General features: G+C 35.3%; 1 protein-coding gene across 1 annotated transcript in view; it reads right to left on the minus strand.

Moving 5' to 3' along the window:
• Ccdc102b (coiled-coil domain containing 102B) overlaps positions 1-19212 on the minus strand; it is a 72482-nt gene that overhangs the window by 32015 nt on the left and 21255 nt on the right. Inside the window, 2 exon segments of the mRNA XM_076554693.1 lie at positions 2818-2999; positions 3001-3278. Coding sequence (XP_076410808.1) covers positions 2818-2999; positions 3001-3278 — 460 coding nt within the window.

Raw genomic sequence — 19212 nt, forward strand, 5'->3', positions numbered from 1 at the left:
ACAAACTTCATAGAATTTGCCCTGATTTAAGAGATGTAAATAAATAAATCATAGTTTAATAGAATCTTTATGCTATTTCATTTTTGATATTGTATTTTTAATGTACTATGCAGATGCCAATTTGTCTAGTATTCATCTCTTAATTTTTCCAAACTTGATACTACAATTATCCATACTATTTTTAAAAACAAATAAGACATGGGTTGTCCTAGTTTGACTCCTCTGTTGTTGTTATTAAAAACTGACCAAAGTTACTTAGAAGAGGAAAGGATTTATTTGGCTCACAAGTCAGTCTATCACAGAGGAAGGACAAGAACCCAAGGCAAGAACCTGGAGGCAGGAACTACAGCAGAGACCCTGGAGGAAAGCTGCATAATGGCTTGCTACCCTGACTTGTTCAGGTACCTTTCTTATACATTATACACCTCAGGCCTCCTTGTCTAGCAGTGGGACTCCCCCATAGTTGTCTGTGTCTTTCTGAACCAACTAACAATCAGGAAAATGCTTCAAAGACATGGCCACAAGCCAATATGATGAAGACAATTCTTCATAGACAATGCCTCAGTAGGGTGTCTGTCAATGTCTCTGAAAAAAGACCGTTATAGGTATTGTGACATGAGCAGAAGCTGAATTTTAGCATAGCATTCTTATAAGAATGGTATGTACATGAGTTCCTTAACATAGAAAGCATGCAAGATGAAAGGAGGGGAAGTTTATCTAAAAGGAAGACTGTTAGATTAAATAAAGTAGGGTGTGTATGTGTCTCTGTGTGTGTCTGTGTGTATTTATCAGAGGCTTCAAGATTCTAATTACAACAAGAATTTCCAAATATGGGTCAGATGAAACATTCTCTTAATTGTCTGAGGTACCATTGATTAAGGAGATAACTGTGGGCCGGGTGGTGGTGCACACCTTTAATCCCAGCACTTGGGAGGTAGAGGTAGGCAGACCTCTGTGAGTTCAAGGCCAGCCTAGACTACAGAGTGAGATCCGTGAAAGGCGCAAAGCTACACAGAGAAACCCTGTTAAAAAATAAATAAATAACTGTGAGGCCAAAGTGTAATATCTAGGAAATATTCAAAATACTCCAGGAAACATTTATTAACTTGATTCAGAGTTAGTATAGAAAAATTCCTCAAATGTCATTGAAGACAACACTGGTAAAGTGGTATGAAAGTTAACTTGGAGATATTACAGTGGGCCGTATGATGCCATCTGTGTAAAAAGAGGAAATTTGAACACAAACATACTTAGAGATTAGGGTAAAAGAAGGAAACCAGGAAAAGGCAAATTTCTACAAATAAAAGAGAGAAACTTCAAGAGAAACAATCCTGGTGATACCATGATCTCTTGATGCTACAAAAATTGTGTTAGATGTCCATCACTAGATGAATAAATAAGGAATATGTGGTGAATATGATAGGCTGGGAGTTAGAAAGATTCCCTGGTAGATAAACAGACAGGAAAAAGGGCCATGGCTAGGTAATACAGGTGATAAAGTTCTACAATAGCTCGCTTCTTCCTCATTCTCTTGACCACATGCAAAAGTTCATCATCTTAAAACAAAGCCTTGTGGGCCTTTTTCTCCCTCTAGTAGGTTCCCATTTGATCCTGTTTAAGATTTCTCCCTTGCTATGTGTTACACTCAATATTTTTTTTTTTTTGGCTTTTAATTCTATAACTGGCAGAGAAAACAAACCCGATCAATATCCTATACGGTAACACACACACTAGAATTTTACTCAGCCTTAAAGAAAACTTTAAATCATGATATATTCTGGAAAACAAATGGAACTAGAAATTACTATGTTAAGGGATGTATCCCAGACAGAGAAAGTCAAGTGCCACATGTTTGGATTTTCTTTTTTTGCCATACATAGATACTATGATTTAATCTGTGTATTAGTGTATACATCTGTAGCTGGAGTTTTCTCCAGTCCTGCCTGGCCCACAGTCAGGACAAATCTCTCTCACCCGCCAGTCCAGCAGCTGCTCAGACCCAACTGAGTAAACATACAGAGACTTATATTGCTTACAAACTGTATGGCCGTGGCAGGATTCTTGTTATCTAGTTCTTCTATCTTAAATTAACACATTTCTATTAATCTATACTTTGCCACATGGCTCGTGGCTTACCAGTATCGTACATGTTGGTACTCATGGTGGCTGGCAGCATCTCCTGACTCAGCCTTCCTGTTCCCAGAATTCTCTTCTCTGCTTGTCCCGCCTATACTTCCTGCCTGGGTACTGGCCAATCAGCACTTTATTTATATAGAGTGATATCCACAGTATACATTTATGTTTAAGGGGTACAGATCATGAGACTAGAAAAGGGACCATAAAAGCTGGAATGAAGTTTTAAGAGGGGAAACAGGGCAGTAGACCACATGAGGCAAGGAAACAGAAGAGGTGCTATTTAGCAGAAGACTGCTAACAGGAGAGACAGAAAGAACAGAGTGGGGAAGAAGGATCAACAAAATCATAGCTGTATGAAACCCATTACTTTGTACACTAATTATAAAACAAAATAAAAGGTGCATTTCTGTTGCCCATGCCACCAAACTGTGGGACTTTATTGTAGTGGTGCTGCACCTTAGGGTTCCCTATCTTCCCAGAACCTCATACATCATTCAAAATGCACATTTTCTGTGGGCTCCTCTACGGATGTTTTTCTTATGTTACTATCTGTGTTCAATTCCTCAGGAAATGGTCTTTTTATGAAGCACTCTCTGACAGATTCATCCCTGTATGAATTGCAGTCTCTCTGATCATAGGATGCATCTAAGCACCTAGGAAGCTCCAGTTCCTAAAAGGCACAAGCTTCAGAAAGCTGCTTCTGAGGTATCAGTCTCTGCTTCTTTTTCAGCACTCTCAGTTCTATCATTGCCATCTCTAATCTTATTCTCAGTTGCCTTCCTTCCTCCCTGGCACTGTTCCTTTCAGCTCTGATTTTGCTCCACTTTTCCCTCTAGTTGTCACTGCAGTCTGACCACCATCTCAGTCTTTTCCATCTGAGCAGCTCTGGCCTTAACTTCTTCTAACTCCCTCAAGCAAAGTTCTTTGCAAATATCCCATTTGCTAGTGAAGAGTGAGTGAGCACTGTTATTGTGGATGACAAGAGGTTCTATTCCGTATAATGGCAAGCAGAAATTACAGTCATCTTTAATGGAGAAGGCAGAGTCTACCACATCACAGTAAGCTTTAATGGATGATTACTGCATCTGGAATATATGTGTTTTCTCAATTAATCAATGAATAGAGTCAAAATCAATATTTATCTTGTAATGCCCACAGAAAGAAAAAGGCCATCATGGCACATTTGAATTTCCCTTGTAGTTACTAGATCAAATCCTATATTGAATATATATATATAAAACAATGCAATTTTACCACTTTTTAAAATTCTACTTTCCACTGTAATTGAAATTGTAGAAGGATGGGGATTTATCTCAATTGAGTCCTTGTCTAGTATACACAGAATCCTAGGTTTGAGTCCCAACACAGAAAACCCAAGAGTGATGGCACATACTTATAATTCCAGCAATTAAAAGTAGAGCTAGAGCTAGGAGAATAAAGAGTTTGAGATAATCAGTCCTTTTGACATACTGAGTTTGACACCGCTAGTACTACATGAGACTCTCACATATCTAGATAGGTAAATAATAGATGATAGATGAATAAATTATAGATAGATTGATTGATTGATTGATATAGATAGATGGATAAATAGATATTTGAATTTATTCATTTATAATTCTCTAGTAAGCAAAAGGTAAAACATAGCAACACAATGATGGTAATATATGAGCTGAATATTTGTTTCAATAACCCAATTATATTTAGATAATGTTTATCATGATGCTGTCACAAAATTAAAATTTTAACATTTGCTGTCTACTAACTACATAATTGTTTGTTTTTCCATGCTAAGTTAACATTGATATGTGAGATAGAAAGTAGACACTATTGCTACAGATGAGTAGGTCTGTATTCCAATTACAGGGGCTAAATCATAGGTCATTCATATCTTCCATGACAAGCTCCATCTTAGCAACTATTCTCTAGTGTAGCTAGAGTTTTCCTGCCTTGCCCACAGTCAGGACAAATCTCTGTCACCCACCAGTCCCCCAGCTGCTCAGACCCAACCAAGCAAACACAGAGACTTATATTGCTTACAAACTGTATGGCCGTGGCAGGCCTCCTGTTAACTGTTCCTATATCTTAAAGTAACGCATTTCTACTAATTTATACCTTGCCACGCGGCTCTTGGCTTACCAGCATCTTCACATGCTGCTTATCCTGGCAGTTGCTGGCAGTATCTCCTTCTGCCTTCCTGTTCTTTTATTTCTCCTCTGTTAGTCCCGCCTATACTTCCTGCCTAGCCACGACCAATCAGGTTTTATTTATTGACCAATCAGAGTAACTTGACATACAGACCATCCCCCAGTACAGCCAAGTGCAGACCATCTCAGACACCTGCACTCAGGCCCATGGTCCTAATCATCCTCTATGCAAACCTGCTGGGTAACGCCACAAGGAACCCAAGAAGGGCTCCCACAGGACATACATTAACATCCCACAGCACTCTAGGCTCAAGGCTATCATATAATTTCATGTGGCTCATGTGATGTGAAGTGACTAACCAGAGCACAAGGATGAGGAAGCCTCATTGCTCTGTTTTCTCCCTGCTTGGAAAATACATGGTTCTACAAGAAGCAAGTACGGCTGAAGGAAAATGCTATATAACATAAAGACTATATAATTAAAAGACTGTATAACCATATTACAATATCAAATTTTAGATTAGGGGAGACACATTAAGTGCATTGCAGATATGTCAAGCCAATTCTTTCTTTATTAAGGTAATTACAATTAATAATAATATAGATTCAAGGTTGAAATTATTTTTCTTAACATTAGCATGTGACCACCATTGAATTATTGCTGAGTTGAATAAATATTCTTTTCATTTACTGTAATTCTGAGGGCAAATTTCTGAGACCACAAGTAATACAAAGAAAAAGAAACAAAAGCTAATCCTAATTAAAAGCAGGCCCTATATGTATGCTTCAGCATCTCTAACTTGAGTTTATTCTTCGCCATTTTTCAAAAAAATATCATAAAATTCTAACATACTTAAAAATGTTTCACTAACTTTTATTCACTAGTATATTGAGGGCTTCATAATTGGAATCTGGTGCACTGAGATCTTGCATATCAATTAGCTATAATTATTTTTTCACATTTGACTAAATAAAATGAGTTGGGTTTAGTCATTCATTCCTTGAACTTGAATAGTATTTCCTGTTATAAAGAATTTTCTCAAGCAAAGATCTTAAGAATGAATATATTTATATATATTACTTCACTTGCTTATTCTCTCTCTTTCTCTCTCTCTCTCTTTCTCTCTCTCTCCCTCTCTCTCTCTCTCCCTCTCTCTCTCTCCCTCTCTCTCTCTCTCTCTCTCTCTCTCTCTCTCTCTCTCTCTCTCTCTCTCTGTGTGTGTGTGTATACACCTCTTCATTTAATTCATATAGCTGTGTTTTCAGCACAAATATTTGTTATAAAGGAAAATATTTTAATATTGTTGGCTTTCTGGTTACTTGTGTGATTCATGCATTGTACAGATGAATAAATGAGGTTACTGTCAGTGCAGAAAATATTTTGAATATAGTGCATAGCCAAATAAATATGTTGTGGGTCCTCAATGCAATGTAGCATTACTTCTTGTTATATTTCTTCCCAAAGAGGACCAATGATGATGGGTTCCAGACTTAGTTGGTTCTGTTTTTTATTCTTCTACTTTGTATATGTTTAGAAGATCTTGAGAAAACTGAAAAATCTGTCTTTTATTCAGTATATTTATTTATTAATGGAGTCAGAAAAAGCATGTTATGCACACTATTGAATTTTTTTCCTTTTATTTTATTTTATAATACCATTCAGTTCTACATTTTTATGACATAGAAGTCATTAAGATGAATGCCACCTTGAACTATTGTATCATGTGATTTTTTTCACTCTTTTCTCTCTTTTTTTTGTTGGTCTAATGTAACTTTTTAAAAAATTTTATATAAGAAATTTTCTAGTCATTTTACATATCAGCCACAGATTTCCCTGTCCTCCCTCCTCCCACCCCACCCCCAGCCTTCCCTCCATCTAGTCTCTTTTTTGAAAATAAATTGTATGTATGTAAAATAGGGCAGGAGGGAAAATTAGAAATTTCAAGTGTACTCTGAATTTTACATTATAATATTTTATATTAAGAGACTTTGAAGTGGCTACTAGTTCCTCTTCTATAAAATCTAGGCTTCAACATTATTTTTAAGACAATGAGATGGACTTTTAGATTACTTGAGAAACAGATTTTGAATATACTTACATTTAAGGGTATCTTTGTGCTCCAGTACACTCTAGATCACACAATAAAATCTACTAATCCTGTTACTCTTTGAATCTCATTTAATCTCTTTCTCATAAATTAAAGGAACTGCAACCTTTCAACCTCCTCTTTGTATTGCAACTTCCATGTCCTGCACTATGCTGGAGCCAACCTGGCTGATTCTGATCCTGTACATTCTTGCAAACATGCTTCCTTTGTATTGTCTGGGTCCATGTTCCTGCTGCAGCTGGGGTCTGTGATGATGTCCCTGTCCTGTGTTGCTATAGAGAGTCATGGGAACCATGCATGTTGAAATCTGAGGGCCTTGCTGAGCTGGCCCCACACATTATTGGCTCTGGGATAGCAGGGCTTGCCCTTGGAGGGATGCTGGACCTGACCCCAATTGGAGAGATGCCCCTTTCCCATGCTTCTGCTGCCTAAGGTGGGCGGTCCCAGTGACTGGATCAACTAACTCAGCTACCACTCAGACCCACATCCTGGGCCTTTGGTTGGTCCACCCTAATATCTACCCCATCTATGACCTGCTGTAGTACATGAAGGGACTGGTCCTAGGATACCCATGACAGGACAACAGCAGGATATCCAAGAGATGTTATGGTAAGGGTTCAGTGATGATGGTGTGCCAGAGGTCTTGAACCAGACCAATGACTCATTGCATGAACATTTTGTGGGTGGGGCTTATTGGACAAGAGGGTATTCTATGTGACACACTGTAGCACCAATGCCTCAAGGATAAATAAAGAGGTGTTGGAAAGACAGAGGAATAAGGTGGACTTTTTTGTTAGTTTGTTTTGTTTTTAATTGATTTAGGGGGTTTCTTTTAGGGTGAAGCTGCAGGGGTGAGGGGAAGATATGGAAGGCTTGGGATGTGAGCAGGATTGGGTGCATGATTTGAAATTCTGAAATCAATAAAGTATTATATTGTAAAAAAATCCACAAATAAATATCTTAATGATGAAAGCAAAAAAATTGGCAAAACAAGAACTAAACAAATCCAAACCCAGTCAATGACAAGAAATAATAAAAATCAAAGCAGAACTCAAAGGAATAGAGCCAAATAAAATAATGATGCAAAGAATCAACAAATCTAAAAGCTGGTTCTTTGAGAAGATAAATAAGATTACAGGACCATAAGCCCAACTAACCAAAAAGAAAAAAAGAAAAAGAAAGAAAGAAAGAAAGAAAGAAAGAAAGAAAGAAAGAAAGAAAGAAAGAAAGAAAGAAAGAAAGAAAAGACCCAAAATAACAGGAGCAGAAATGAACAGGGAAGCATGAAAACAGACACACATAAAAACTGAGAATATTACAAAAGAATATGTTAAAAACCTATGCTTCATTAAGCTACAAACCCTTAAAGAAACAGAATCATTTTCTGGAGGTAGTCAAACAACCAAAATTAAATCAAGAAGTCAGCAACCTAAAAAGACTGGTAAGTAATGAAGAAATTGAAATAGTAATACAAAGCTTTTCTGCTCAAAAAGAAAGGAAGGAAGGAAGGAAGGAAGGAAGGAAGGAAGGAAGGAAGGAAGGAAGGAAGGAAGGAAGGAAGGGGAAGAAAAGAAAAGCCCAGGGCCAGATGGATTCATAGTACAATTCATACAGAGTTTCAAAGGAGATCTACAGTAAATTTTCTTAAAGCCTGCAAACAAATAGGAACAGAAGGTGTATTCCCAATGGTTTTATCCCCGAAATACAGGATGATTCAATATGTGCAAGGCAATAAATGTATTACTCATACATGTAGACTGAATGACAAAAATCACAGGATTATCTCAATAGATGAAGAGAAAGCCTTTGATAAATCCAACATGCCTTCAAGATAAAAGTCCTAGAGACTGTGGGGCTAAAGGGAACATGATTCAACATAACAAAAAGTATGCTTGATAAACCCACAATCAACATCATCCTAAATGGATAAATGCTTGAAGTAATCTTTTTACTGAAGTCAAGGATGAGACAAGGATTCCCAGTCCTTTTTAATATTGCCCTTGAAGTACTAACTGAAGCAAGAAGGCAAGAGGAGGAAATTAAAGTGATACAAATAGGGAAAGATGTCAAACTGTTCCTATTTGCATTAAAAATCTCAAAAGTTTAACCAGGGAACCACTAGAAGTGTTAAAAAAAATTCAGTAATGTGGCAGGATACAGATTCAACCTGTGTAAACCAATAACTTTTATATACACCAACAACAAATAAACAGAGAAATATTATGGACATATTCCTACTTATACTTGCTTCAAAGACAATAAAATATCTTGTACTAAATCTAACCAAGGAAGTGAAAGCCTGTACAATTAAAAATTTAACCCTCTGGAAAAAAAGATATAGAGGAAGACATTAGAAACTAGAAAGATATCCCATTATAATGGATTCACAGAATTAATCATGTAAAAATGACCATTTTACCAAAACTATTTCCACATTCAATGTGATCAATCAGAATTTAAAAAAACTATCCTAAAATTCATATAGAATCACAAAAGACACTGAGTAGCTAAAATAATCATGAATACAAAGAACAATGCTGGAGAGATTACAATTCCATATCAAGTACAATAATAGGAAAGGCCACGGGGTCTCAACTCTACACAAAGAACTATAGGTAACTAAAGAATGCTGAGTGTGGGAGAAATTGTGCTCACACAGAAGAACAAATCAATAGGTTATTGAGTACCAAATGGTTAGTCCTGAAATTGTACATTCAAGCAACAATATACAGACTGAGTATATTACATTTAGGAATGTGTGTGTGTGTGTGTGTGTGTGTGTGTGTGTGTGTGTGTGTGTGTGTGTGTGTGTGTGAAGGCATGTAACAATTAATGAAAATAATGCCATGATTTTGAAAGAGAGCAAGGAGGGGTATATAAGAGTGTTTGGATATGGGAAGTGGAAGGAGGAAATGATGGAATTGCAATAGTCTCAAAAATAAAAAAAATAAAAAAATTTTAAAAATGGCAAAGTAATAAGTTGTTTTTAATATTCAGAGAAAATCATTATGTTTTAAAAGGGGACTTGTTAAACATTGCAACAAATAGGTATGAAGTCAGACATATTGTATTTAAATCAGAAAAGAATGTATTTTGGAGAATGTAGAGAAAGGTGGGATGGAAAATATGAACCTTGCTACAATGACAAGTGAAACCAGTGTAATGAATAGCCACACAGCATTACTTCACTGTGTTCTAGGTATAAATGGTTAAATATTAAATTTTTAAAATCATTACACTATGGTAAACTGTAATACTATGCTTAAAAGGTCTTATTAATAGAAAATCCAGAACCAGACATTGGAGTGAGAGCTGAAAGATCAAAGAAGCAGAGCAAGCCAGCTACAAGTTCTTACCTCTACAAAATCCACGGTCTCAAGAGAGTGAGTTCCTGTTTCCTCACACATTATATACCTTTCTGTGCTCTGCCATGTCACTTCCTGGGTTTAAAGGCATGTGTGCTTCCCAGTACGGGAATTAAAGGTGTGTGCCACCACTGCCTGGCTCTTTTTCCAGTGTGGTCTTGAACTAACAGAGATCTAGACAGATCTCTGTGTCCCAAGTGATAGGATTAAGGGTGTGTGCCACCACTGTCTCGCCTCTATGTCTCATCTAGTGTCTGGCTCTGTCCTCTGATTCCCCAGAAAGCTTTATTGGGGATATATATATATATCACCACAGTATAATGTAGGTGCAGTTACAGCTTGTGTTTCTGCAAAGAAGAGATTTTGATTATAAAGAGGCAAAAAAAAATAGTTACACAAGATAGGGAAGTAAATAATATAAAGCAAACATAGGCAATGTCAATTATTTAAAGCTTTAGACATTTTAAGTTTCAAAAACATTATTACAAGAAATATGCACAAACATACAATTTAAAGATTTATATACTTCTGTTTGCCTAGAGTCATAATCAAATTAGGAAATATATGATCTGTTCAGGAAGACAATATCTTTATTTTTTAGAACTGATGTAAAATTCATACAGGAAGCTCTGTCCTTTATTAGTTGTGTCCTCACTATTCCTTATCTCTTTAATCTCTTTACTGTAACCTGCTATAATCAATGAACCTGATTTTTTCCTTTAGTCAAATTTAACAATATTTGAAAAACAATGATAAAATACAAATGCTTCTTGATAATGATTTCAGCCAAAAGTAAAAATAAAAACCATATATGTCAGAGACACAAGATAACTTCCTCAGATAAATTAATAGTGACATGAATGCAGATCCAGAGTCTAAGGTACTTCATAACGTGCCAATGTATAATTTTCAAAAAATCTGGAATAAATGTAATTCTTGATTCCTGGCAGGAAGTTTATCTTAAAGTCTTTAGAGTTCTTCTCTGCCAAGTATAAATTTAGTTTCCACCAACTTAGAATTTCTTGGATACATTATTTAACCAGTCTTATGTAATACTTGAAGTACCAAACAAACTCAAGAAAAATCAGAGTATTTCTAAAATTTCTTACCAGTGGACAAGTTTTTTAAATAGGTATTTTATGTAAGATTTGATTTGACGGTTTAAGTATATTTCAAATGCATAAAGAAAAAAATATATATGTTATATATGTGAATACATATATATAATTAGGATGAAGCTCTGGTGCTTCAAAGCATTAGCATTTTTAAATATTAACCCTATTTTGAGGTTTCAGTGAGCAGAACCATAACTTTTCCAATTTTCATTTGTAATGTAGTGCAATTTAATTGTTCCAAATAAGTAAAATTCCCTAAGCCGAAATGAAAATGATGTTTAACTTTACTGGAGCTATACCATACCATAGAATCATACTTTTATAGACTACCTTTAGCTGATACAATTCATATCTTATTGCAAATAATTCAGCATAGGCAGTAATTACCATGGGTCCACCACTGTCTAAATTAGGACAGACAATTCTGAAATAAGAGTTTATTTATATCATTTTGTAAACATTGTTATTTATGAACTTAGGGACATTAAATAACAATGACACTATAAGTGGTCCCATCATCAGTTAAAAACAAAACAAAACAGAAGTTGTTACAAATGCTTCCCATTATAGTCATCAGTTTATAATGCAAAAGTGGATAACACTGATTCCTAGTATATCTATTACAAATTATGTAGAACTATGCAGGAGGCACTATGATTTCAAGATAAGATTTTTGACCATTTAACTATTTTTTTAAATTTAAAAGATACATATATTTTTCTTTTTAAAAAATAATTTATATGCCAGGCGGCTGTGGCTCACACTTTTAATCCCAGTACTCGGGAGGCAGAGCCAGGCAGATCTCTGTGAGTTTGAGGCCAGCCTGGTCTACAGAGTGAGATCCAGGACAGGCACCAAAACTACATGGAGAAAACCTGTCTCAAAAAAAAATAAAAAATAAAAAATAAAAAATTTATACAATATATTTTGATATCATGTTTCCCCTTCCTGGACTCCCCCTAGATCTTCCCCACCCAACCCATTGTCCTTTCTTTTTCTCTTCAGAAAACAGGCAAACAAAAAAGCAAACCAAGACACACAAACAAAGGGGAAAATATAAGAAACGTCTCTATTTCTCTCTCTCTCTCTCTCTCTCTCTCTCTCTCTCTCTCTCTCTCTCTCTCACACACACACACACACACACACACACACACACACACACTATACAAAATTGAGGACCATATTATACAAGCAAAACGCCAGTAAGACAAAATTTGCCCAAAGCAACATGAAATAAAAAGTCTACAAAATACCATTGAGTTCCTTTTTTGTTTGCCATCTGCTGCTAGTATTGGGATCTACCCTGAAGTACTAGAGCTCTGTAAAGCACTTTGACATCACACATGGGGATGCAAAATTTGGAGTCTGTCCCGATGGTTTTTGGACTTGTTTTGTTCCAGTATTTCCTCATTGTGCTATGATGATATTTTATTTGTGCTGAAATGTGATTTTATTTGTATGTTAATAAATAAAGTTGCCTGGGGATCAGAGCTAAAAGCAAGACATTTAGCAGAAGTCTGGTGGTGGTGGCACATGCCCTTAATCTGATCACATGGCAGGCAGAGTTTCTGTGTGGTCAAGGACATAGCTAAGCCGTGACACAAATTTTCAATCCCAGTACCAACCATAGAGATCTGGAGTTCTGTATAGACAGGCAGTGACAAGGAAATCATGTGGTTGGGTTTAGAGCCAATGAGAAAACAGAACAGAAAGGCAATAACAAGACAGTAACACAGGAAGAAGGTCTTTCTCTCAGGGGAAGGATGGCAGCAAGTGGTAAGCTAAAGGCTATTTGCTAGTGCTTTGATCTCTTGGGCTTTTAACTCTGTATTTGTCTCTGTATTTCTTATTTGATAAGACCATTTAGAATTTCATCTACACTATGCCCCCTTTCCTCCCTTTGGGGATGGTAATGTATATTCTACACCATTGTATGTTAGAAGTATGTGATCTGAACTTTGGTTTTTGATTGTATAGAAGAGTATATTTAAGAGATTGCCATATATCTCAGAAGACACTTTGAACTTGTACTTTTAAAGTGTTGAGACTGTGGTAGACTATGGAGAGTTTTGAAGCTGGACTAGATGCATTTTGTATTATGATATGACTATAGGCCTATGGGAACTAGTGAGTGGAATGTGGTGTTTTGAATAAGAATGGCCCTTAAAGGCTCATATATTTGATTGCTTAGTCATCAGGGAATGTGTAATATCCTTCCCTATCTTTTTCTGGTTAGTTTTGGTTCGAAGTGTATTTTGTCAGATATTGAAATGTCTATGCCCATTTACCTCTTGGGTCCATTTTCTTGAATACTTTTTCCCATCTTTTACCATGAAGTGATATCTATTATTGATGGTGATGTGTGTTTCTTAGGTACAGTACAAAGATAAATAATTTATTGAATAATTGAGAACATTGATATTGAGAGTTACCTATGAGCATTATTTAATTACTGCTGTTTTGGTGGGTGTGAGGTCCCCTCTTTTTGATTTACTGTTCTGGGATTATTTATTTCTTTGTTCATCTTGTTTGTGGTTAACTGCTTCAAACTAAAGTTTTTCTTCTGTTCCTCTCCATACAACTAGACTGGTTGACAGGGTAGATTAAATTCAATTTTATAACAGAATCTTTTTCTTTCTCTATCCATTGTAATTGATATTTTTTCTGGGTATAGAGTCTGACTGGCATCTGTAGTCACTTAGAGTTTGTAGTGACTAGGTCCTTCTTGCTTTCAAAGTATCCACTGAAAAGTCAGGTGGTATTCTAATGTTCCTGCCTTTAAATGTAATTTGATCTGTTCCCCCCCCAAAGATTTTCATATACTTTCTTTGTTCTGTTTAATGTTTTGGTTATTATGATGTGTCCTAGGGAAATTTTCTGGTCCTGTTTATTTGGTGTCCTACATGCTTCTTGTATCTTGATAGACATCTCCTTCCTTAGGTTGGAGAAATTTTCTTCTATGATTTTATTAGAAATATTTGTTGTGCCTTTGACCTGGTTTTCTCCTCCTTCCTCTATTCCTAGTATCCACAGTTTTGGTATGTTCATAGTTTCAAATTTTTCCTGGATGTCTTGTGTGTGGATTTATTTTTAATAATCTAAAAGATTTAACATTTTCTTTGACTGAGGTATCCACTTTTTAACCTTGTTTTCAATGCCTGAGATGTTCTCTTATCCTATAATCTGTTGCTGATACTTATTGCCGAGGTTATTCTTTGATTTCCTAAATGTTTCATTTGTGGTTTTCAGTTTTTCTCCAGTAGTTCTATTTCTATGTTAAATTCTATTTTCACATCTTGAATTGTTTTCATTATTGCATTCAACTGTTTTTTTTGTGTGTGCTTTTATGGTCTTCTTAGGGGATTGTTCATATCCCTAAAACCAGAGGATAAGACTGGAGAAATCAGAGGACAAGTTATAAAAGGGTCCTTGAACATATTCAAAATTGCTATTTTGAACTCCTTATCTTGAGCATCAGCTATATTGCATTCCTCAGGACCTACTATAGTTGTGTTACTGTGTTTTAGTAGAGGCATATTGTCTTTGTTGTTCATATATTTATTTTCATGCTGATGTCAAGGCATCTGGAGTTATGATTGAAATAATTCTAGGTGTTGATATATAGTCTTGTCCTTGTTGAGTGAATGTTAAGTTTCTTGGTTTCTGTTGTTCTCTATATATATTAGGAAAGCTTGGTGGTTATAGTTTCCCTAATAGTGCTTCTGCAGGTGAATGGGTAGCAGAGAGAAAAAAGAAATAGCTACAAGAAAATGCTGAAGGGCTGTGCGAAAGAGCTACAGGCATCTTGTCCACTCTAAGAGGCCAGATCTCTAGGGAGTTGTCAGTGTGGTAGGAGGAGAAACTCCTGCAAGTAGATTGCATTTGGAAAAAGAACATGTCTTGAAAGATAGGGATGAAAAGGCAAAAAGGACAGGGTCTGTACTAAGAGGTAGAATCTCTAGTGGATAGAGTTGGGGTGGGAGAAGGAACATTTGCAAGCAGGCTGGTACAGGGTTGAAGTTTGCATTTACATAGATCTTAATGTTAAAGAGGGAGGGTAGTAAAATTTGCCTATCTGAGTCCCAGACTGGTGTATCCACTGGAAGTCCCAGGTAGGAAGCATTTTTAGGTATCAGCATATAACACAAAGGAATGAAGATGAGCTATATGGGAAGGCTGAGAAGGTCTGCAGTAAAAAGCTGAGTCCACCACAACAGGTTGTGGAGTCCATAAGGATCTACATATTTTTTAAAAATACTGACTTTCCTAAAGATAAATTTGATCAACATTTTCCAAGATTATGTGTATGCTGAAGATCCACTGAACTTCACAGATATCATTATACTTTAAGGAGGGCAGAGGGTACTTTGATGTCAGTATGATTCAAAGACATCTTCTCACACTATTTTAAAGAAATGTGCCGAACTATGCTTTCAGCTAACTGGAAGTTTTCTCTGCCTTAATAATGAAATTTGAAGAGCGAAGCCCAAATAATTGTCATATTTGTATTTAAAAAGCTGTTATAATTTTTATCCAAAAACAAAACATATTTTAATATGTTTTTTTTTACCAATTAAGTTTTTGTATTACTAATTCAAACTTGTTAAATGTATCTATATGAAAAAAATTAAGAGAAAAACACATATTCTGAACCAGATATTTTATGATGTCTGTGCAGGTGTACGTGTGTGTAAATTTTCTTTTTTTATCCTTAAGATTTGGGATTTAAATTTCTGTAAGATGATGATGATCATACAAAAAATAAAATTTAGTCTTTTAATGTGTAAATCAGGATAAAATGAACATTTTCTAATTCACTCCAAATGTCACGGGGTACAGGTAGTAAAGATGATGAAGGAAACAGCAAAATAGTAGATTTTTTCTGGAGGAAAAAAAAAACAAGGGTTAGATTCAAGCAACCAGATTACTCCAAACAGAGGACAAGACTAGAGAAATCAGAGGATAAGACTAGACAAACCAGGGAACAAGACTGAGGAGACCTGAAGACAGACCTAGAGTAACAAGGGACAAGACTAGAATAACCAGGGATAAGACTAGAGAAAACAGATGAAAGTATTAAAGTGACAAGGAGATAGAACAGGCATGCCCTCCTGCTCCACAATGTCCCCTTTCTCTTTTCACCAAGTCCCTAGTTAAATTTCTGTTCTGTGGGGTCCTTGAACCTGTGTCCCATGTTCTGGTGTCATCTGTGAAGGCCAGCTCCCACATTTTTCCATTTCCCCCCAGGGTACTCTTGAGGAGAGATGGATAAGAAACATTAGATAAAAATATAGTAGAGAGAGAAAAAGACAGAAACACAATAGCTTCAGGAGAGCCTGGATCAAGATCCACCAGATCCCTTTTTCTCTTCAAATGAGTTTTTATAGGAATGCTAAGGGGCACGGCAAAAGACCTCCCGCTAGCACAACCAAGTGTAAACCCTTCCAATTATATGGTAAACATGCACGTGGTCAAGCCATCCCTTAATGCAGCCCTGCTGGGTAAAGCAAGTTCAGATCTCACTAGAAAACCTCTATGGGCCCCCACATTTTCCCTAAAAAGCAATTACTTCTCACTTGGACATACAAGGTAACAAAACATTAGATTTTTTACTATATTTTTATAAAGTTAGAAGATATAAAAATAGTATAAAGCTACAGTAATTGAGGCAGTAAGATAGAGCCACCTAGAAAGACAAACATGGAAATGCAAGAGAAAGATATATATGTCTTTTTATATATATAAAGATAGATAGAAAGATAGACATATATCTCTGCATCTGATGTGTGACAATACAAAAAAAAACTATTTTCCCTTTCAACAAAAAGTACTATCTCAAAAATTTATCCATATAAAACTAACTACTACATCACAATATAAAAAATATTTACCAAAGACAGTATTTAACTAAGAATATAAGACAAAACAATGAAACTCCAAGAAGTTCAATGAGAAAATAAATAATTGACTTTGCAATAGGCAGATAGTTCAATAGGATACTGAATATTAGCCATAAAATAAATTATTTATAAATGTTTAACTTTAGAATTTCTGTTTATGAGCAAATATTATCAACAGAATTAAAATGCAAACAATGTCATGAGAAAAGATACCAACCATACATGCATTCATTGAGGATCAGTAAGCACAATTTAACAAGTAAAGTTAAAACGATAATGTTTAAATAACATATATAGAATTGAAAGTGTAGTTTATGAAAGATAAGACTCACATAGAAAATAAGCATGTGGATGTTCTTATACAATTCAGTATTAAGAAAATACAAATGGTGGCATAAAATTGTGAGTCAGTGGAATTAAGGATTGTGAGCATTTGATTGTTATGTGAGGTCTTAGGGAAAACTTGCCAAGCTTAGGATGGAACATCACTGGAATAAGTTCAAAGAAACAATAATACATGGCTCTTTTGGGTACGTGAACACAATGTATGACTCTTAGAATTTGGGTCCATGTTTTAAGAATTGAAATGTCTGTGTACTCAACCAATAAAGTCTCAGTTGTGAAAGAGTAAAAAAAAAAAAAAAAAGAAAAGAAAATACAAATGAAAAGTACAATGGAAAACTATTAACTGTAAGAATTATTATGGCAACATTCTTCCTAGTAGCTTATAAATGAATGTATAAACTATCCATTAATTTAAAATGGATTCATAATTTTACATAGGCTACAATTGCATAATTTATAACAATAATTGAGGAGCTCTGGCCATAGATGGGTTAATTTCATAGACAGTGCTATATTTAAAGAGCTGGCACAAATTAATATATTCTGTATATATGAATTAAATGCTTAAAAAGATAGAACTACTCAAGCTAAAGACTATACTAGTATTTATCTTTGGACAGAATGATACAGACAGGAAGACCTGAAAGAGGCTTCTAGAATGTTAACAAAGTTCTGGCAATGGCTGAATGAACACATTCCTTTTAGAAAAATTTATTGAGCTGTGTGTGTTTCATTTTATTAATGTTTACATGAAGCCTTCTACAATGAATTTCATCATTTATATAATTAGGAAGCAACCACTTTTCAGACACTGTCTTCACAATTACATCTATTCAGATTTCTTGCTTTCAGAAAATCTATCCATTGGACAGAACAAGCAATGTGATAAAAAGAACATCATCATAATATGGCAATGTGTAACACCATGTAAACACCAACAGTCCTCACATGACTTTAGGCAAGAGGACAAGTTCCTCTTTTGGTGATCAGGGTGAAAGTGTTAAGAGTAAGGACATTTTTAAACATTCATGAGGAAGAAAATCATTAAAGCATGGAGTGTACCCATGCAGCTCCTGGTCCTCAGCAGAATGTAAATCAGCTTTGTTTGAACAGAGATGAGACCTGCTCCTCCAAAGGACAATACAAGGCACACACTCAATGAGTCATAGTTATATTATTTATATTATAATTTATTATGTTGATTTTCAAATAACCATAAAATCTAAAATAATAAATTCACCTCAAAGAATGATAAAGTTTGAGAATATAACATGTATATTTATTTAAAATTTTAGCTCTGTCCCATTCAACTCTTTGCACAAGAGGACATACCCACCTGAATTATTTATGTATTTTCTTGTCATATGAAATCAATAGTAATTAAACAGTTCACATTACCTGAATTTTATTAACAAACATACGTTTTCTTATTGGAAATGACACATGAGTAAAAGCAAATGAACTAGTTAGCCTTTACCAGAATCAAGACAGCTGTTCACCCTTGTACGCACGCAAATCTTACCATTTCTTGTTTAACATTTCCACTTAGCTATCTATTTTCCAGTTATAAGTATGATTAATTTAAATAGGTATGAATACAGATTCTGTGAATCTTTTATGAAAATACTGCTAACAATGCAAAGATAATTGAACTTAAAGGAAATAAAGAAAAACAACTGCTTCCTTCATCTTTAAATACATTCCCATTTGCAAAACATTGAAACACATGAAAACAGAGTCAATATAAATATTTTCCTATTCAAATTCTAAAAATAACACAGAAAAAGTTTTAAAAAAATGAGAAAAGGCTTAATTACAATGTTAATTTCCTCTTTTTTATTGTATGCATAGAAGACGTGCTACATTAAATATCTAACAATCATTAACAACATAAAACAAAACTTATCTTGGAGCCCCAAGTTTCCCACAGAGTTCTGAATAAAATTTAAAAATCAGCCAGGCGGTGGTGGTGCACGCCTTTAATCCCAGCACTCGGGAGGCAGAGGCAGGCGGCTCTCTGTGAATTCGAGGCCAGCCTGGGCTACCAAGTGAGTTCCAGGAAAGGCGCAAAGCTACACAGAGAAACCTTGTCTCGA

Source organism: Peromyscus maniculatus, chromosome 19 (genome assembly GCF_049852395.1).
Source record: "Peromyscus maniculatus bairdii isolate BWxNUB_F1_BW_parent chromosome 19, HU_Pman_BW_mat_3.1, whole genome shotgun sequence".
Lineage (NCBI taxonomy): Eukaryota > Metazoa > Chordata > Mammalia > Rodentia > Cricetidae > Peromyscus > Peromyscus maniculatus.